Below are 19,193 nucleotides of genomic sequence, written 5' to 3' on the forward strand. Positions count from 1 at the left end.
AACTTTCGGTAGTTAAGCTACATGTAAAACAAATTCCAAAGGAGAGTCGTGAAAGAAGGTTTCCTTCTCCGTCAAATAACAGCTAAATGACAAATTCAAGAACATAGTTATTTTGGGTCATCATGACACTTAGCGTGCATTGATATCATAAACTATAATAAAGAAAATATGTTTCAGAACTATTTAAAGGGCACATTAGACCACAGAAAGTGTTGGAAAATATAGAATACTATTACACACAAGAATTTATGATACAATTCGTTCGATTATCAATCGCAATAATGATCAAATAAGGAATTATCTTTTATTATTGAAAGAATCAGTGGTAAAAAGACTGAACGCTAATAAGCGCAGAACGTAGGGGGCGGGAAGCTGCCAAAATGAAATCGGAGGCAGCCACACATGTAGCAAATCGAAACTGACAAGTTTATAGCAGCTTCTTGTTAAGATCCAAAGGAGTCTGTAACCCTTTATATCGTGATTCACTCTGTAGTGTGGAAACCCATCCACTACACCAAAATTAATTGAGCAAAATAGAATTCCAGGGGCCTGTCTTACAAAGAGTTGCGACTGATCTGATCAATCACAACTATGGACAGCCAGCAACGTCAACATCTAAAATGCATGAATGTTCAAAATGTTTTCTACATACATGTAAATTACATAAATTGTTTTCTAGACAACTGGTGTGTTTGCCTTTGCTTAGAAAGGACATTTTGAACATTTTATGTAGAAAAAATATAACACTGATGGATTTCCATAGAGGTACGATTGATCCAATAAATCGTGAAACTTTGTAATGCTTTACTTGCTGGTTTACCTCAGTCTAGTAAAGCCCCCCCCCCTTCAAAGAATTCAAAATACTGCAGCTAGATTGGTAACCCTCACAAAGAAATTTGAACATATTACCCCTATTCTCTACTCCCTCCATTGGCTTCAAGTTCATAATAGAATTATTTTCAAGCTCCTTCTCCTTGTCTATAAAATCATCCATGGTCTCGCCCCATCCTACCTTCAAAATCTTATCTCTCTCTGTCCCTCATCCTCTGCAACTCAACGTCTTTGATCTTCTTCTACTGCTCACCTTCGACTATCTCTAGGACCCCGCACTTTTCCCGTTATGGAGATCGTGCTTTTTCTGCTCTTGCCCCTAATTTCTGGAACAATCTCCCCATCTCCATCCGTAATGCATCCACTGTTGAATCTTTCAAAACACTCCTCAAATCTTACCTCATTAAGCAGTCCTCTTAATTCCATATCCTGTTCTCTCTCACTGTATTTTGCTACTTCTTTTTTTCTCTTTCCAATGCGCTTAGAAACTGTTGTATTAAGCGCTATATAAATGTTAATTATTATTATATTTTTATTATTATTATTATTATAATTATTCATATTATTTTTATTATTATTATTGTCAGACTCTTTGTAAGACTAGGCCCAGGTCTCTTCCAGGGCTCCTTATAAAAACAAGAAATTATCATGACACCCCCCCCCCAACATGATTTTGGTTCAAATCAGGGGTACACCTTTGGGAGCAAAGTTTGACATTCCAGACTTTTGGGGGAGTTCAAGAGACTTTCAGACCTAGAAAATGAATATACAAACTCTGAAGTTCCAGGACTTCCCAAGTTTTCAAGCACCTGTAAGAACCCAGAAATACATGTACATGTATCTTCCTTGTATGTGCATGGCCGTATGCAGCAGGGGAGCAGTCCCCCCCTCCCCCCCAGAAAATTAGAACACTTACATTTTTAACAGAAAATATTTATGAAATTCACCAAGAGTATGCAAGAAATCATTTGATATTACTTTAAAAAAAAGCAAAAGCACCCTTATGACACGCTTGGTAGCTTCGCTTTCTTGCTTTCGATTTTTTTTATAAAGTTCATGCGTGCTGCCCCCCCCAGAAAATTTTTTTTGCGTAGAGCCATGTGTCTATGAGATGGGCGCTATCATTCTATACTTGGAAGAGAATTCAAATCATCATACCGGTGAAGCCAAAATTGAGAGGGAAAGCATCGGTGCTCTGGATCATATTTTTGATGTGATTTGGTCCAGGGGTGCAGGTGGTGGCACAGGTACCGGTGGCTGGTCCTGAAACAAACAAAATAATCACACACTTGTACATAAATACTTCGAATGGCAGTAAAGAAGGAACTTAACATGATTCTCGACTACAAACCTTTCCTACTTCTATCGAATCATACCGAGTACATGCATGTACACCTGCTAATGAATGAGATATAACTGTATTTTATCAAAATATTCCCCCCAACCACTTGTGACCAAATTTCCATCTGTCCTCCTATAATACTTCATCTTTTTGTCCTTCCTCTTCTCTTTATTTTCCTCCTTCTTTGTCCTTCTCACCTTCTATAATAATTCATATTTCATCCTTAATCTTCACTTTATTTTCCTCCTTATTTGTCCTGCTCACCTTCTATAATAATTCATATTTTATCCTTAATCTTCACTTTATTTTCCTCCTTCTTTGTCCTTCTCACCTTCTATATTTAATTCATATTTCATCCTTAATCTTCCCTTTATTTCCCTCCTTCTTTGTCCTTCTCACCTTCTATAATAATTCATATTTCATCCTTAATCTTCCCTTTATTTCCCTCCTTCTTTGTCCTTCTCACCTTCTATAATAATTCATATTTCATCCTTAATCTTCCCTTTATTTTCCTCCTGCTTTGTCCTTCTCACCTTCTATAATAATTCATATTTCATCCTTAATCTTCCCTTTATTTTCCTCCTGCTTTGTCCTTCTCACCTTCTATAATAATTCATATTTTATCCTTAATCTTCACTTTATTTTCCTCCTTCTTTGTCCTTCTCACCTTCTATATTTAATTCATATTTCATCCTTAATCTTCCCTTTATTTCCCTCCTTCTTTGTCCTTCTCACCTTCCATAATAATTCATATTTCATCCTTAATCTTCCCTTTATTTCCCTCCTTCTTTGTCCTTCTCACCTTCTATAATAATTCATATTTCATCCTTAATCTTCCCTTTATTTCCCTCCTTCTTTGTCCTTCTCACCTTCTATAATAATTCATATTTCATCCTTAATCTTCCCTTTATTTTCCTCCTGCTTTGTCCTTCTCACCTTCTATAATAATTCATATTTTATCCTTAATCTTCACTTTATTTTCCTCCTTCTTTGTCCTTCTCACCTTCTATATTTAATTCATATTTCATCCTTAATCTTCCCTTTATTTCCCTCCTTCTTTGTCCTTCTCACCTTCTATAATAATTCATATTTCATCCTTAATCTTCCCTTTATTTCCCTCCTTCTTTGTCCTTCTCACCTTCTATAATAATTCATACTTTATCCTTAATCTTCACTTTATTTCCCTCCTTCTTTGTCCTTCTCACCTTCTATAATAAGTCACGTTTTATCCTTAATCTTCACTTTATTTTCCACCTTCTCACCTTCTATAATAATTTATATTTTATCCTTCCTCTTCCCTTTATTTTCCTCCTTCTTTGTCCTTCTCACCTTCTATAATAATTCATATTTCATCCTCAATCTTCACTTTATTTTCCTCCTTATTTGTCCTTCTCACCTTCCATAATAATTCATATTTCATCCTCAATCTTCTCTTTATTTTCCTCCTTCTTTGTCCTTCTCACCTTCCATAATAATTCATATTTCATCCTTAATCTTCACTTTATTTCCCTCCTTCTTTGTCCTTCTCACCTTCTATAATAATTCATATTTCATCCTTAATCTTCACTTTATTTCCCTCCTTCTTTGTCCTTCTCACCTTCCATAATAATTCATATTTCATCCTCAATCTTCACTTTATTTTCCTCCTTCTTTGTCCTTCTCACCTTCTATAATAATTCATATTTCATCCTCAATCTTCACTTTATTTCCCTCCTTCTTTGTCCTTCTCACCTTCTATAATAATTCATATTTCATCCTCAATCTTCGCTTTATTTTCCTCCTTATTTGTCCTTCTCACCTTCTATAATAGTTCATACTTTATGATTAATCTTCACTTTACATGTATTTTCCTCCTTCTTTGTCCTAATCTTCTATAATAATTCATATTTCATCCTTAATCTTCTCTTTGTTTTCCTCCTCATTAACCACTCCCTCTTCCTCATCATCCTCCCTCTCATTTGCCCAACCTCATCACCCTAATCCTCCTCATTCTCTTCTTGTTCCCCTATCTTTCTCTCCCTCCTCCACTTTTCCTCTTCTTTCTCCCCTCCCTCCCTCCTTCTCCTCTTCTTCTTCCTCTTTCATCTTTTTATCCCTCTCCTCTTCCTTCTCATCCTCTCCCTCCTCCATCTCCATCTGTTCCTCTCTTTCTTACTTCCCCTTTCCTCTCCAACCCCCTCCTCCCCTTCCCCTCCCTCTTTCCCTTCTCCTCTCCTTCCTCCTCTCCTTCCTTCTCATCTTCCTCCCTTACCTGTCCCACCTCCGAACATGGTGGTCAACCCAGAAGCGATAGCTTCCCTGGCCAGTTGAGGGCAGACGAAATGAATATGAGCGTCCAACCCTCCAGCTGTCAGGATCTTTCCTTCTCCAGCAATGGCTTCCGTTTCCACGCCAACTGCCATTCCTTCAGTCACTCCATCCATCACATCAGGGTTTCCTGCCTTCCCGATCCCAACTATCATCCCATCCTGCAATAAACAGGAAACAATTAACCCTTTGCACGCTGATGTTGCAATTTTCGTTCATTTTTTGCACATTCATACAACTAAATTTAACAATCGTAATAATTACTTTGCTCCCATAACTACATATTAGAGAAGATAATAAATGGTTTAGATTCTTGGAAAACATACATATAATAATCATCAGTATCAAAAGTTAAAATGGAAATCTTGATTCAAAGAAAATAACATGGAAAAAATCTTCATTATTATTCCCCAAAAGTTAATTCAGGGTGCAAAGAGTTGAACATTCCTTATCTTACACTGATTTCTGAACGAGTGCATGCATTTCTATTCAATACTTCTACATGTATATAGCCCGGGGGCCGATTGCACAAAAGGGTCTTTGCAAGAACCATTTTTTGTGTCGACCATTTATTATGATGCGCCATTGGAAGTGCATTTTCAATAAATTACCTGCAAACATATTGTATCTGTCCGTTAAAGTAAACAAAATCATTGTTTATAAAATTATGTGATATCTCATGAAATTGTATGAAAATAGATTTTCAAGCTGCTAACAAATTTTAATTGCTTATCAGATATTTCAGAAATATCCCACATACAGCGCATCATAAGAGTTGGGTGACAAGAATGACGGTCCTGGAAAGAACTTTTCATACAATCGGCCCCTGGTTATTTTGTACAGGCTGGGAGGGTAAGGGCAGAGATAGGGGAGGGGGTTATTCAGCTATTAATGTGCAATATCATATAAATCTGCCAACCCCCAAAACCAATCGTGGAACAAAAGGGTAAACAAAGGTGGAAAAAAGAGATAAATGGGTAGACAAAGGCGGAAAAATATGAACAATTCAGAGTTTCTTAAATTACGTGCAGTAAAGACAGACTTTCATAACTAGCACATCAATGATTGGGAACTCATCCGGCATCTTGCAACAAAATTTAATTTTTTTTTATTTCAGCTCAGTTGACACTATAGTGAATTTTATTGGTGACATAAATTGAGGAAACAGAATTGAAATTGATGAAGAAATGACAGATAAAAATCATTTTTTGTGATTTATGAATGAATTTTGTATAAATTAGCATGAATAATTTTCTAGTCAAAATTTTAATATTCTGTTAAGAAACTTGGTGAACCTCATGTAGCACTCAGATAAAAAAAAATCAAAATCAATCAACAAATAAGCATTTTTTGTGAGTTTTGAAAAATATGCATAATTAGCATATTTAAAGAGTTTCAAATTCTGTGTAGCAATTTTGTATCCCCACTTAGAGCTGTCATACAAAGCAAACAAAATTGAAATTGATCAACAAATGAAGGAGAAAAATCATTTTTTTGTGATATAAGTTTTGCATAAGTAAATTTCTAGTCAAAATGTCAATATTCTGTGTGGAAGTTTGGTGATCCTCATGTAGCTCTACCAGAAGGAAGCAAACTTATCAAATCGGTCAACAAATAAAGGAGAAACATTTTTGGTGAATTTTGAAAAATGCGCAAAAATTAGCATATTCAATGAGTTTCAAAATTCTGTGTAGAAGTTTTGAATCCCCCACCTACAATGTAGAGATATCATCTAAAGCAAACACAATTGAAATCAGACTTGAAAGGACAAAGACGAAGCATTGTTAAATTGTGGACAGATGACAAAAAACGGACCACGGACACCACACCAGGGCATAAGCTCATCTGGCCCTTCGGACCAGGGGGGTGTTTCACAAAGATTTAAGTATGACTTAGAGTCGCACTTAAATGTCTAGTTGCGCGCAGTATAAAAGGCATGACAGCATTGGTCAGATCATGCCAAGAGGACGCGCACTACTGCGTATTGATCAATAAGATTGCGCATTGCATATCATGTACGCGTCGATATTTAAGTGCGACCTAAGTCATACTTAAATCTTTGTGAAACACCCCCCAGATGAGCTTAATCTGGGTACATAGTCTTTAACATGACAGGTATGCAATAAACTTGCCAAGCAAAGATATCTCCAAGCAATCCATCCTACCTTAATGCCAACGTCTGCCTTGACGATACCTGTCACTGCATCAACAATGAGGGCGTTTGTGATGACTGTATCTAAGGTTTCCTTGGATGCAAGATGAGCGGCTTGACCCATTCCTTCACGCAAGACCTTAAACAAATAAACCAAGGAGGAATATGCATGACATATTACAACTTGAATTAAACGAGCAAAACAGGCAAGGCTTTTTTTAATCAATATGGCAATTATGGCAACTACCATGGTAACCAGGAGTAGGAACCAATCATAATTGAGGTTTACATTATAGTTACCATAACAACAGTTACCGCAGTTGAAAGTCTTCATGAAAAAGGCCCAGTTCAGACAAATAGTTTTCTTTGTGATCATGAATATGCATTTCACTTCAAATTCATTTGATATCTCACCTTGCCACCACCAAACTTGCATTCATCTCCATACTTCAACTGGCCGTTAATCACAGAAATCAAATCTTGTTCCACTTCAATCACAAGCGATGTATCTCCGAGCCTCACCTGCATAAATCAGAATAATTACAGAAATGTATTTAGTAGCACTATAAAACACAGTTTTCTAAACTTGGCTTTAGTTTAAACTCCTGTCTAAGGATGCAGTAACTATGGATAATGAAATGTGGCACAGATCTCTGCCGGTTGAGTGTCAATTCGTCTGGACATCTAATGCCCAATTCATTCATAACTGTCTGGGAATGGTAGTTGTCATCACCATTCAAGCATGAAAAAAGAATACAGAAAACATACGAAACAAACAGTGTAAACAAAATTTTGACCATTTTGGCTTTCCATACTCGATTTCAAAGATCATTAACTAGAAGGATAAATATATATATATATATATACGTATCAGATAGGATTTTGTACTGGGAGAAGTTTGAGCAAGACTAACCTTGTCTCCAACTGTTGGTCCATACGTATGAATGTAGTTCATCCTTGGCATCAAGCATCTGAAGTTTGAGACAGTCTCTGCAACCGCCTGTAAGCATACCATGTACACAGAAATTACAGTTATTGCTTCGTAAGAAAAATTGTACACCCCACCATGAATGAAAGGCTCAGAAATCATTCACCTTAACTGGATTCTGCTGTCACGACAGGAGAAGCAAAGCTTTTAACAATCCATTACACCTGAAAATGATAACTACCAAATGTTTTTATAATAATGTACAACTTCAATGTAAACCTGAAATGAAGTTTTCCACAGTCTACATATATGTTGCATTCAATTGTTAAAAGTTCCATTATTTATCCTTCAAATATGCTCAATCTGTCATGAGGGTGAAAATGTTCTAATGTATTAAGGCGACCGCACACCTTGCGATTGTTCAGTGACTCAATTTTGGAATAAAACGTAGTAGAATTTGATGGTAATATTGAGACTTGGAATATCTTTTTACTGTGTAATGTTCAAAATAATTGTACGAATCCCATGTTCTAATCTGTGACTATGCTATCATCCTTCTTAAAATAAAAGCAAATTGAATATCTAGTCGTAATGACGTCATAGCAGTCGTACGATTGGCCATGATTTGAAACTAATTTCGCCTTTACTCCTAAATAAAGGCTTACAATCTTATAAAATGGGTATTATTTCAATCAAATTTAAAATCAGATAAAATGATATGTTCCATTCACATTTTCAGAAAATTAGGAAAATGTGATTTGTTCCAAAATCGGATCACGAACAGTCGTAAGGTGTGCGGTGGCCTTTAGCTGCCGACAGGTGGTGCGATAGCTCAGACAGTAGAGCTGGGGTTTCATATTCCGGTGACCTGGGTTTGATTCCCAATTGGTGCGCTAGTGCCCGTTGGTAAGGCATTCAAATCCTCATTACCAGGTCCCTGGGAGAGGACCTAAGCTCTCGATCCTCCGGTTGCTTTCTTACAAGCATTCATCCTCTCAAAGCAATCAGGTAAAAAAAACCACTACCATGCCCCTCATCATTTTTCTGTATCTATGAATACTCATCACTCTATATGTTTCCATCTAAAATAAATTCAGGTGAACTCCTTATCAAAACTTTGTGCCACATCTTCTGTCATTAATTCAACTATTAAAGCAACATACATTCCCCCATTTCTAGTTGCGATGTGAATGATGGAATTGGAGGATTACACAAGAAAAAAAGCTGAGTGGGATGCCTGAACGACTAAGTAATAAACAATGCCTTTTCGTTACCTGTTCAGAGGCAAAGAAGGATCATTTATTGGGGAATGGGGACTAATTGAAGTATGACTGAACGCTTCATGAAAGCACATTCCACAGGTAAACTGCCAATACATCTACTGCCAACTCGTCCCCTACCCACATGGTCTACATGTGACTTCATTAAGTCTAATGCCATTCCATTCATCAAAACTTCGTCTAACAACCATTTGGTCCAATCATCACTACATGTATGTACAATCATCAGTTTGTTGATGACCATTTCGTCTTATAACCAGTTGGTCTGATATCCATTTTATTTTCATTCATTTCACCCAATTAACACTTATTCCTACTCGGGGGGTGGGGGGGCACTTCCATTCACGAGTGGATACCATGCGCGACCATGGGGTCTCGAAAAGCACCCTAAACACTTAATTTCCATATTCTGAAAATGCACCCCTTAACAAGTATTGGTGTGTGAAACCCTACCCTTAACAAGTATTGAAGACAAAGCGATACTCTTGGCAAATATTCCCTGAAATGAACCCCTAAACAAGTACAGGAATGTTTTATTGTTCCGGTTCCTTCGGTCGTCGGCTTTAACTTATTTGGTTTAGTACGACCCCACATCTACACCTCGCGCAAAACGGACTCTAAACACGAAGTGTTGGGGCAAAAAGGACATCCTTTACAAAACACTTTAATTTTGTTTTATCATCCCCGCAAATTCAACCCTAAACACGTAATTTTCCTAACGAAATAGATACCCTTTTTTTCATTATTTTTGTGTTTTTGACACCCTTATCACGTTACGTACGTAACGTGCCCTATCGTGAAAAAGACATCCTTTTTACGTGTTTTTTTGGTCGCGCATGGTATCCACTCGTCAATGTAAGTGGCCCCCCGGGATTCCAACTATACCAAATGGAATATAGACGAAATGGCTATTGGACCAATTGGTTATTAGATGAAATGGTGAGTAGACGCAATGACAATTAAGGCCATCGCACACCTTCAACTGTTCGCTATCCGGTTTTGTAACAAATCACATTTTGCTCATTTTCTGAAAAATGTGAATGGAACGTATCATTTTATTTGAGGTTGAACTTAAAGGAGAAATATATAGATTATGAATGTGGTCTCATTATATATCAATGGAAAGGGATCATCAGTGGGTCATTCAAAAATACCGAAAATAATACAAAAATGTGAAAATCGCCGATTAAAAAACGCTAAAATGCCCCTCCGAAATATGCCTCGCATCGGTCTCTGAATTGACTGGAATTTGATGACGTCACTGTCTGTACGAGAGGCGTGATTGGCTCTCCCACGTGAAGCTCTACTTGCATGCAAAACCTGTTGCGTGGGTACGTTTTCTCCACACTGTCACTGAATACTTCTATCACGAAATGAAAGAAAACCCAGAATTTTATCTAGATTTGGATTTTCAAATTGATGATTTTAAAGATGAAGAGAATGATGATGAAGTGAACAACACAGTGACGTAGTTGGAGGTAAATTGGGGGAACTATGCCGATGATGATGATGAAAATTCAACTTGCCTGACGATCACAAGTCATGTACATGCCGATTCGCTACCAACTCATGCAGCTGCTGCTACAAGTGCTAGCTACACCAAATTAAATCCATGAAAATGAGTAACCACATCCAGACAGAGTCTATCATAAGAAGGAAAATAATGATATAACTGTACTTATACAAACAAGTGAATAATCCGAACCTGAAGGCAACTCAACGAATAGCAGCAGACGATATGCACCGACGATGAACTTCATGTGGCTGGGATAGATTGTCACTCGTTCTGTTAGATGTAATTTGTAACTCATTAATTTGACAAAATTATGAAACTCGGGGAATTATTTATATATATAAAAATATAGTACATCTCTTATTATTTTTTGTATTACGATAAAACCTGTTTTGAAGGAAAACGTTGAGGTAAACTAAAATTACATGTAAAAGATCATCCCCCAACATGCGTAGCTTGTATGTCATTGCAAACAAACCATCTCAAACATGCACGTATTCCTTGCTAGCTGACTGAGAGCTGTGCAACACGTGCATAGATCTATTCTCTCAGTCTCAGCCAAGGCGAGCAAACAATACGGCATGTGTTGTTGTGATGGTTTGTTTACGATCACATAATGCTACGCATGATGGGATGATCTTTTACATCTAATTTTAATTTACCTCAACGTTTTCCTTCAAAACAGGTTTTATCGTAATTCAAAAAATGATAAGAGATGTTACTATATTTTTATATAGATAAATAATTCCCCGAGTTTCGTAATTTTGTCAAATTAATGAGATAAATGTTACATCTAACAGAACGAGTGACAATCTATCCCAGCCACATGAAGTTTATCGTCAGTGCATATGCCATATCGTCTGCTACTATTCGTTGAGTTGATTTGCCTTCAGGTTCGGATTATTCACTTGTTTGTAAGTACAGTTATATCATTATTTTCCTTCTTATGATAGACTCTGTCTGGATGTGGTTATTCATGTTCAGCATGAATTCAATTTGGCCTGCGCGGTGTAGCTAGCACTTCCAGCAGCATGAATTGGTAGCGAATCGGCATGTATCCATGACTTCACTTGTGATCGTGTTGCAAGTTGAATTTTCATCATCGGCGTAATTCCCCCAATTTACCTCCAACTACGTCACTGTGTTGTTCACTTCATCATCATTCTCTTCATCTCAAAATCATCAATTTGAAAATCCAAATCTAGATAAAATTCTGGGTTTTCTTTCATTTCGGGATCGAAGTATTCAGTGACAATATGGAGAAAATGTACCCTTGCAACAGGTTTTGCATGCAAGTGGAGCTTCACGTGGGAGAGCCAATCACGCCTCTCGTACAGACAGTGACGTCATAAAAAATCCCCAATTTCGCGGACGTAATTCTGCGTGTTTGAAGCATTCAGAGAGAGAACTTTAAACTATCAATTAACTGAGTTTCATCGGTCTCCATGGTAAATGATGTACACCATCGTGTTCTCCTTATTTTCTCCTTTATTGTGATATATAATTCTCCATTTTTACGATTTTCAATATATTTCTACTTTAATTGAAAGAATACTAATATAACCATTTTGAAAGATTGCAAGCCTTTATTTTGGAGTGATGACCAAATTAGTTTCAAATCATAGCCAATCGTACCACTACTATGACGTCATTACGACTAGATCTTAAACTTGCTTTTATTCTAAGGATGACAGCATAGTCAGAGATTAGAACATACGTATTCGTCCGATGATTTCGAACATTGCACAGTAAGATATTCCAAGTCTCGATATTAGCATCACATTCTACTACATTTTATTCTGAAATAAGGTCACAGACCAATCGTAAGCATACTTGCCAACTTTAGAAGAAAAAAAAGAGGAATCCATTTTTCACGCAGAGTAACGAGGCGAGCGTGTGACATTTTGCGCGGGAAAGGTGTGGGGGTACCCCCCTGCCACGGTAAGAAATTTTTGGAATTTTAGAACATGAAATGGGGGGCTTTCCTTCACTTTTGAAGTGCCTTTTACCTGTCCACAAAGAAGAAAAATATCTTAATTTTGTCCCAAAGTAATGAAATATGAAACAGGAAAATCAACAGGATTCATTTCATGAAATTGTACCATATTTTTTTACTTCAAAAACATGTATTTCCATTACAATAATAACTGGATATTTCTCAGAATACTCCTTGTATTTCTAAATAATTTTGACTCTAAATGCATATGTACCGGTAACTTACACATGAACTTATTATGCAATTGCAAATGCACCGGTACGGTACTCACTAACCCAGGGAGCTCCGACCCGGGAAGCGGGCGGGCCGCGACTGGGCTCGGTACCGGTACTCAGTCACTGCCCACTGCACTCATGCACTGTCTGTATAACGATCGGAATCACAGTCACAACTCACATTCACAATCCAAACGACGCATTGGCGACGGTATCCAGTTTCCACACACTAAATTTGTAATTTTGGCTTCAAAATTTCACGGAAAACTATATCCTTTGGCCATTAATCCGACGATCGTTGAGCTGGATCTTACGTTTGCACACGTATGCACTTGCAGCGCAGTAACCCACGGAGCTCCGGCCCGTCGGTAATCCGGCACAGGCCGAAGCTCCATGGGTTAGCAGCGAGGTATACTCGCAAGCAACACAGTCTTGAATGCTATTCACTCAACTGCTAGCAACCAGTGAAGTCAATACAGTATGCAATACAGGTGCATTGCATACATGTACGCGTATTTTGGGGAGTTTTTCTGACAATTTGGGTGATGGATCAACTTGACACAGACCTGAAACACCTACAGTTTCACCTATTACATCTTACTTGTGACTGGTTCCCAAAGGATTGCTGGACGATCTTATCTCTCAGCACGGTCTCTGAGGCTCCTGAGACAGGTCCGTCTACCAATCCATTGCCACCTCGGATCACTCTACAAACACAATTATGGTAGCATAAAGAATAGCATGATACGATTGATCAAAGACTTCTGGCGGCAGTTTCATAAAGCTAATCGTAAGTTAAGAGCAACTTTAAGAACGACTGGTAATCCCTTCTTATGCGCTAAACCATTGCCATGAATATACCATTTACCACAAGAAAGGATCACCAGTCGTTCGTAAAGTCGATCTTAACTTACGAACAGCTTTATGAAACACCCACCTGGGCGCCGTTTCATAAAGCTGTTCGTAAGTTAAGAGCGACTTTAAGAACGACTGGTGATCCTTTATTGTGGTAAATGGTATATTCATGGCAATGGTTACGCGCCTAAGAAAGGATCACCAGTCGTTCGTAAAGTCGATCTTAACTTACGAACAGCTTTATGAAACACCCACCAGGTCGGTGATTCACAGAGAGTTAAGTGTGCCTTAAAGTAGCATTTGTGCAGACGCGTATAACGTGCAATCTTATTGATAAACATGCAATAGATCGCATCCTCTTAGCAAGATTTGACTAATGTGCTGATGCCTTTAATACAGCATGTTATTGGACATTTAACCCTTATTAAATTCGACGAATTCGAGACCAAATTTGTGACACCCGGGTACGCGGTTCCGAAATTTCGCAATATTTTGTAAGCGCATGTTGGTCCAAAATTGCTTAAAAATGTGATTACGTGTAAGTCAATTCAAATTGTGTTTTTCAACCCAACATCATAAATGTATGATCATTTTTACTTTGTTGGTTTAGATGGATTTATTTTGTTATTTATGATTGCAAAAGGGCCCCTGACAAAGTTTATTGAAAAAATTAATAAAAAACAAAGGTTTGAAAAAACAAAGAAATACATAAGACTTTAAAAAACAATTAGATATATAGGAAACTCTTTTTCGGCAATTTTTTTGCAGATTTTTGTTATAAATGTAACAATCTATATGTTCACCAAAAATTAGCATTCTACTAGTTATATAAATTGAGTTAAGGGCAAAACTTATACAAACAAGTGGAATGCCTCTGGCGGTCTCACCTGCATCACGCGATTCAATATAGCAGCAGTGCGGACTTTGAAAACTACTATAACTCGCACAAGATGTTCAGTGACACTTGGTTACTCTTACTTCCACGTTTTATGAACTTGACCTATACACTTACAGAGATATGATGGTAATTCAACAAATACCCCCAATATGGCCAAAGTTCATTGACCTTACATGACCTTTGACCTTGATCATGTGACCTAAAACTCGCACAGGATGTTCAGTGATACTTGATTACTCTTATGTCCAAGTCTCACAAGTCACATCCATAAACTTTTAAAGTTATGATGGTAATTCAACAGCTAACCCCATTATGGCCAAAGTTCATTGACCTTTGATCTCAGTGCCCTCCACAAGATTTATTTCAATTCATTATCTACAAAAACCGATGCCATTTTGTTTGCAGGCATTCCTTCCTGCTATCATTCCCTTTTCTCTATTTGTCAATCTCTATGCACAAGGTACATCAATGTCTAGACTAACCTCTTTCCAGCAATATTAACAAGATTGACCTCTCGCGTCTCTCCGGGGCTGAAGCGTACTGCTGTACCTGACGGAATATTCTAAAAAAGACAAAAGAGGAGATGTAAAGGGAAAACATCATACAATTTTACAAATATATGTACAATAAACATCAAGTTATATTACAAAAGGGGAATGTCATAAGCAGACATACAGTAATTTAAATGTATGTGTGGTGAATGTTCAGGAGCTGTTTCACAATCATTATGTAATGGTAATGTACCATGTAAAGCTTGATTCTGATTGGCTCCTGAGCCATGATCCAACGGTAGTTACTGCAATGGAAAGTTACCACAACAAGGCCCTTTATGAAACAAGCCCCATATGGTATCATCCTAAAGGCCACTGCACACCTTACCACCCGACTGGTCTTTGACTGGCTTGCGACTAAGTGAGGGGAGATGTGACGTCACAGCTCTTGTCAGCTTGAGCGTCGCAGACCGGTCAGAGACAAGTAGCAAGGAAAATCGTAAGGATTTGACATGTCGAATCCGTATGACTGGATCGCAAGCTCAATCCAACTTCCAGCCAATCAAACAGCAGAGTTGCATGACAAGTATATGATATACAACACGCATACGCTGTAGTAAGCATCATTTTCTCAGTTGCTATGGCAAAAGTCGCAGATAGCATGGTAGTCAAATCGCAAGGTGTGCGGTGTCAAAGCTTAAATGACTACATGTACATGTACCTTGCAATTCTTCTCCCCTTACTCACTTGCAAGCCAGTCATAGACCAGTCAGGTCATAGGGTGTGCAGTGGCCTTAATCATTTTTAAAAACTCTACCATTGGTCTAATTCACATTCGGTTCAATCATCAGTTTGTTTAATGTCCAGTTTGGCTACACCCATTTCGTCTAATATCTACTTGGTCTAAAACCTTTATCTGTATGGTTAGATAAACTGTTTATGAATCAATTTATATGACAAAACACGAATAGTTAGTAGTCTGAATGGAAATTCTAGGCATTTGACTATGATTAGACTAGTTTGGTATCAGAGCAAAGAAGTGAAGACTGAATGACAATTGAATCAAATTGATACATGGTTTAGACCAAATGGGTTTTTCCCAAGTGGTATTAGACCATCATACAGGAAGACCGACTGAATATTATACGGATATTGCCTACTCAGATGTTGAATATAATATTCTATTTCCCCCGAAGGAGTAATATTTTCCAAAGGTATTATACTTTGTCCAAGAGGAAAACTGTTTCAGAGGAAAATTTTATTAACAGCATTTAAGGGTGAATGTGCCTATCATGATGCGCTTGATACACCAAGTGCTTTTGCAAAATATTGTGAATATCTAATAATAATAATAATTAACATTTATATAGCGCTTAATACAACAGTTTCTAAGCGCATTGGAAAGAGAAGAAAGAAGTAGCAAAATACAGTGAGAGAGAACAGGATATGGAATTAAGAGGACTGCTTGATGAGGTAAGATTTGAGGAGTGTTTTGAAAGATTCGACAGTGGATGCATTACGGATTGAGATGGGGAGATTGTTCCAGAGTTTAGGGGCAAGAGCAGAAAAAGCACGATCGCCAAACGGGGTCCTAGAGATAGTCAAAGGTAAGCAGTAGACGATTGGAGACGTTGAGTTGCAGAGGGTGAGGGACAGAGAGAGATAAGATTTGAAGGTAGGATGGGGCGAGACCACGAATGATTTTATAGACGAGGAGCTTGAAAATAATTCTATTATGAACCTGAAGCCAATGGAGGGAGTAGAAAATAGGGGTGATATGTTCAAATTTCTTTGTGAGGGTTAGCAATCTAGCTGCAGTATTTTGAATTCTTTGAAGGGGGGCTATACTAGATTGAGGTAAACCAGCAAGTAAAGCATTACAATACCGGTAATCTAAATGGGATGATACAAAGGCATGTACTATACGTTCAGTAGATGATTTATCGAGATACTTCCTTAACTTCCCTATCTTACAAACCCCCCATGATGCACAACGGCAAACATTTCTGATATAATTTTAAAGGGTCAGGTTGTTATCAAAAATAAATCCAAGGTCCCTTACAGTATCTGAACCACTAATATTTCCAGCGAGAAAATCTAAACAAGGCAAATGACCTGAGCTCCAAAACCTAGAGAAAACATGCAGCATCTCAGTTTTTAGTTCATTGAGCTGAACCTTGTTGTCGGATGACCAACGCTTGATATCAGCAATGCAGGCAGACAGTCTTTGAACAGCAACTCCTCGATCAGCTGGCTTCATGGTGAGACATACGTATCTGAGTATCATCAGCATAGGTAGTATACTGGATACCTGTATGAGAGTTGATAATCCTTCCTAAAGGACCAGTATACAGGATATACAAGAGAGGTCCGATAACGGAGCCTTGCGGGACACCATAGGGCAGAGAAAAGGGTTTAGAAAATGAACCATTCACGACAACCTTATGGCTTCGTCCGGCAGGTAGGATTCCAACCAAAGAAGAACAGTTCCGCTGAAGCCGTAATCATGTTCCAAACGTTGAAGAAGAACACCATGGTCCAGCGTGTCAAACGCAGCTGAGTAATCCAAAAGGATAAGAACAGCCTCTTGTCCTTTATCCACAGCAAGCAGAAGATCATTCTGAACCTTTAACAGGGCCGTTTCAGAATGAAAATGGCGAAAAGCTGACTGATTTGGTGGAAACAGCCCCTTTTCATTGAGGTGAGTTCGGAGCTGAGCAGCAACAATTCTTTCAAGAACTTTACTAAGAAATGGCAAATTAGCAATAGGTCTGTGGTTCTTAAGATCATTAGTTTCCACGCTGGGTTTTTTCAAAAGTGGCAAAACACAGGCTGTTTTAAAAGACTCAGGAACAACACCAGATGATTAGGAAAGGTTCGTGATAACAGGCAGGAGTTCGTTGAGGCATGACTTCACTAGCTAAGTTGGGAGGGGATCCAAGCTACAAGATTTCGAAGGAAGTGACTTGATGACACACTTAACCTGCATTTCAGAAACAAGGCATCTACATGCAAGATGCCTGCATTGTCTCTATTACAAAATAAAGGTCAAGTCCATCTAAGAAAAAATGTTCATTTGAATCAATAGAGAAAAATCAGACAAGCACAATGCTAGCTAAAAAAAATTCATCAAAATCGGATGTAAAATGAGAAAGTTATGACATTTCAAAGTTTTGCTTATTTTTAACAAAATAGTTATATGAATGAGCCAGTTACATCCAAATGAGAGAGTTGATGATGTCACTCACTATTTCTCTTGTTTTTTTATTATTTTTGTTGAGGTGGACTTGTCTTTTAAGAAGTGTGCATTTTTTGTTTTATAATATGGGTCACCAGTATGAATTCATAGTAAAAATTGTTGTTCCAATCCCTCCAGGTATTTGAGGATCACATAGATGGAGAGTCCACATTTGCTTACTATCAGGACATTACAGGAGTATCTAGTATGTGTGCCTAAATAAAGCATATTACTGTCCTTGCTATTAGCCTTTGCTTTGGAACATCATATATTTTAGATTGCATCTCAAATTTAACAAGCTATGGGTAAAACAATGCACCCAAAATGCAGAGTGCTGCACGCAAATATGCACGAATGCGATGTTACCTAGAATTGAAGCATAAACGTGACTTCCGCACGCACTCACTCCTGGCTACGTCCCTGAACCTGTTATATAAAAACTGTAATACATGCACTTACCAATCGCATACCCAGGGAAGCCCAACGGTCGAAGGTCAAATACTTGTTTGCTTCGATGAAATGATAATGGCTGCCAATCTGAATGGGTCGATCGCAGGTGGAGGTGACTTTCAGTTTCTTGGTTGGTCTATCGGTGTTGAGGGCGATAGGTTCGTCCGATGCTCCAAAGTATTCCCCAGGGTGGATGTCTAGGGGTGCATCGGCTGGACCATTCTACAGGATAATTGGGGGATCATCATTTAAAATTGTCATAGGGCAGGGCAGACAAGCATGGTTGTTAATAATAATAATAATAACTCTTTGCAACATTTATAAAGCACTTATTTCAGTTTTTGAAAGAGCTGCATACTATTACTCCAGATTTAGCATGTCTCCCCCTGACCAGGCAATAAACCTACATGTATAAAAGCCTTTCCATTGCTTACATATTCACTACACTTGGATGGATGGTGGCAAATGTATACAAAAGACTTGCCAAAGGATATGCGAGTGCTGCGATGAGATATACACTGTAAACCCTATTGGGGGTGAGGGGTCATTGCTCCAAACAATGGAATTAATCAACAAGGCAAAAGCAATTTTGTGTCTCGCCCACTTATGAAAATCACCATAAATATCATGATTTGCGAGGGCACGCAACAGAATTGTAGCAAAACTTCATTGTGAAATGACTGGGATGTAATAACAC

General features: G+C 38.0%; 1 protein-coding gene across 2 annotated transcripts in view; it reads right to left on the reverse strand.

Annotated features, from left to right (window-relative positions):
* The window catches only part of LOC121427422 (urease subunit alpha-like), a 43,532-nt gene that overhangs the window by 17,973 nt on the left and 6,366 nt on the right, over nucleotides 1-19,193 (reverse strand). For both annotated transcript variants that reach the window (XM_041623810.1, XM_041623812.1), the window contains exons 5-12: nucleotides 18,506-18,718; nucleotides 14,800-14,879; nucleotides 13,166-13,271; nucleotides 7,546-7,632; nucleotides 7,047-7,154; nucleotides 6,646-6,771; nucleotides 4,425-4,641; nucleotides 1,990-2,094 (exon numbers count right to left, since the gene is read on the reverse strand). In XM_041623810.1, the coding sequence (XP_041479744.1) occupies nucleotides 1,990-2,094; nucleotides 4,425-4,641; nucleotides 6,646-6,771; nucleotides 7,047-7,154; nucleotides 7,546-7,632; nucleotides 13,166-13,271; nucleotides 14,800-14,879; nucleotides 18,506-18,718 (1,042 nt within the window). The remainder of the gene's footprint in view (nucleotides 1-1,989; nucleotides 2,095-4,424; nucleotides 4,642-6,645; nucleotides 6,772-7,046; nucleotides 7,155-7,545; nucleotides 7,633-13,165; nucleotides 13,272-14,799; nucleotides 14,880-18,505; nucleotides 18,719-19,193) is intronic.

The sequence above is a fragment of the Lytechinus variegatus genome, chromosome 14 (assembly GCF_018143015.1).
Source record: "Lytechinus variegatus isolate NC3 chromosome 14, Lvar_3.0, whole genome shotgun sequence".
Lineage (NCBI taxonomy): Eukaryota > Metazoa > Echinodermata > Echinoidea > Temnopleuroida > Toxopneustidae > Lytechinus > Lytechinus variegatus.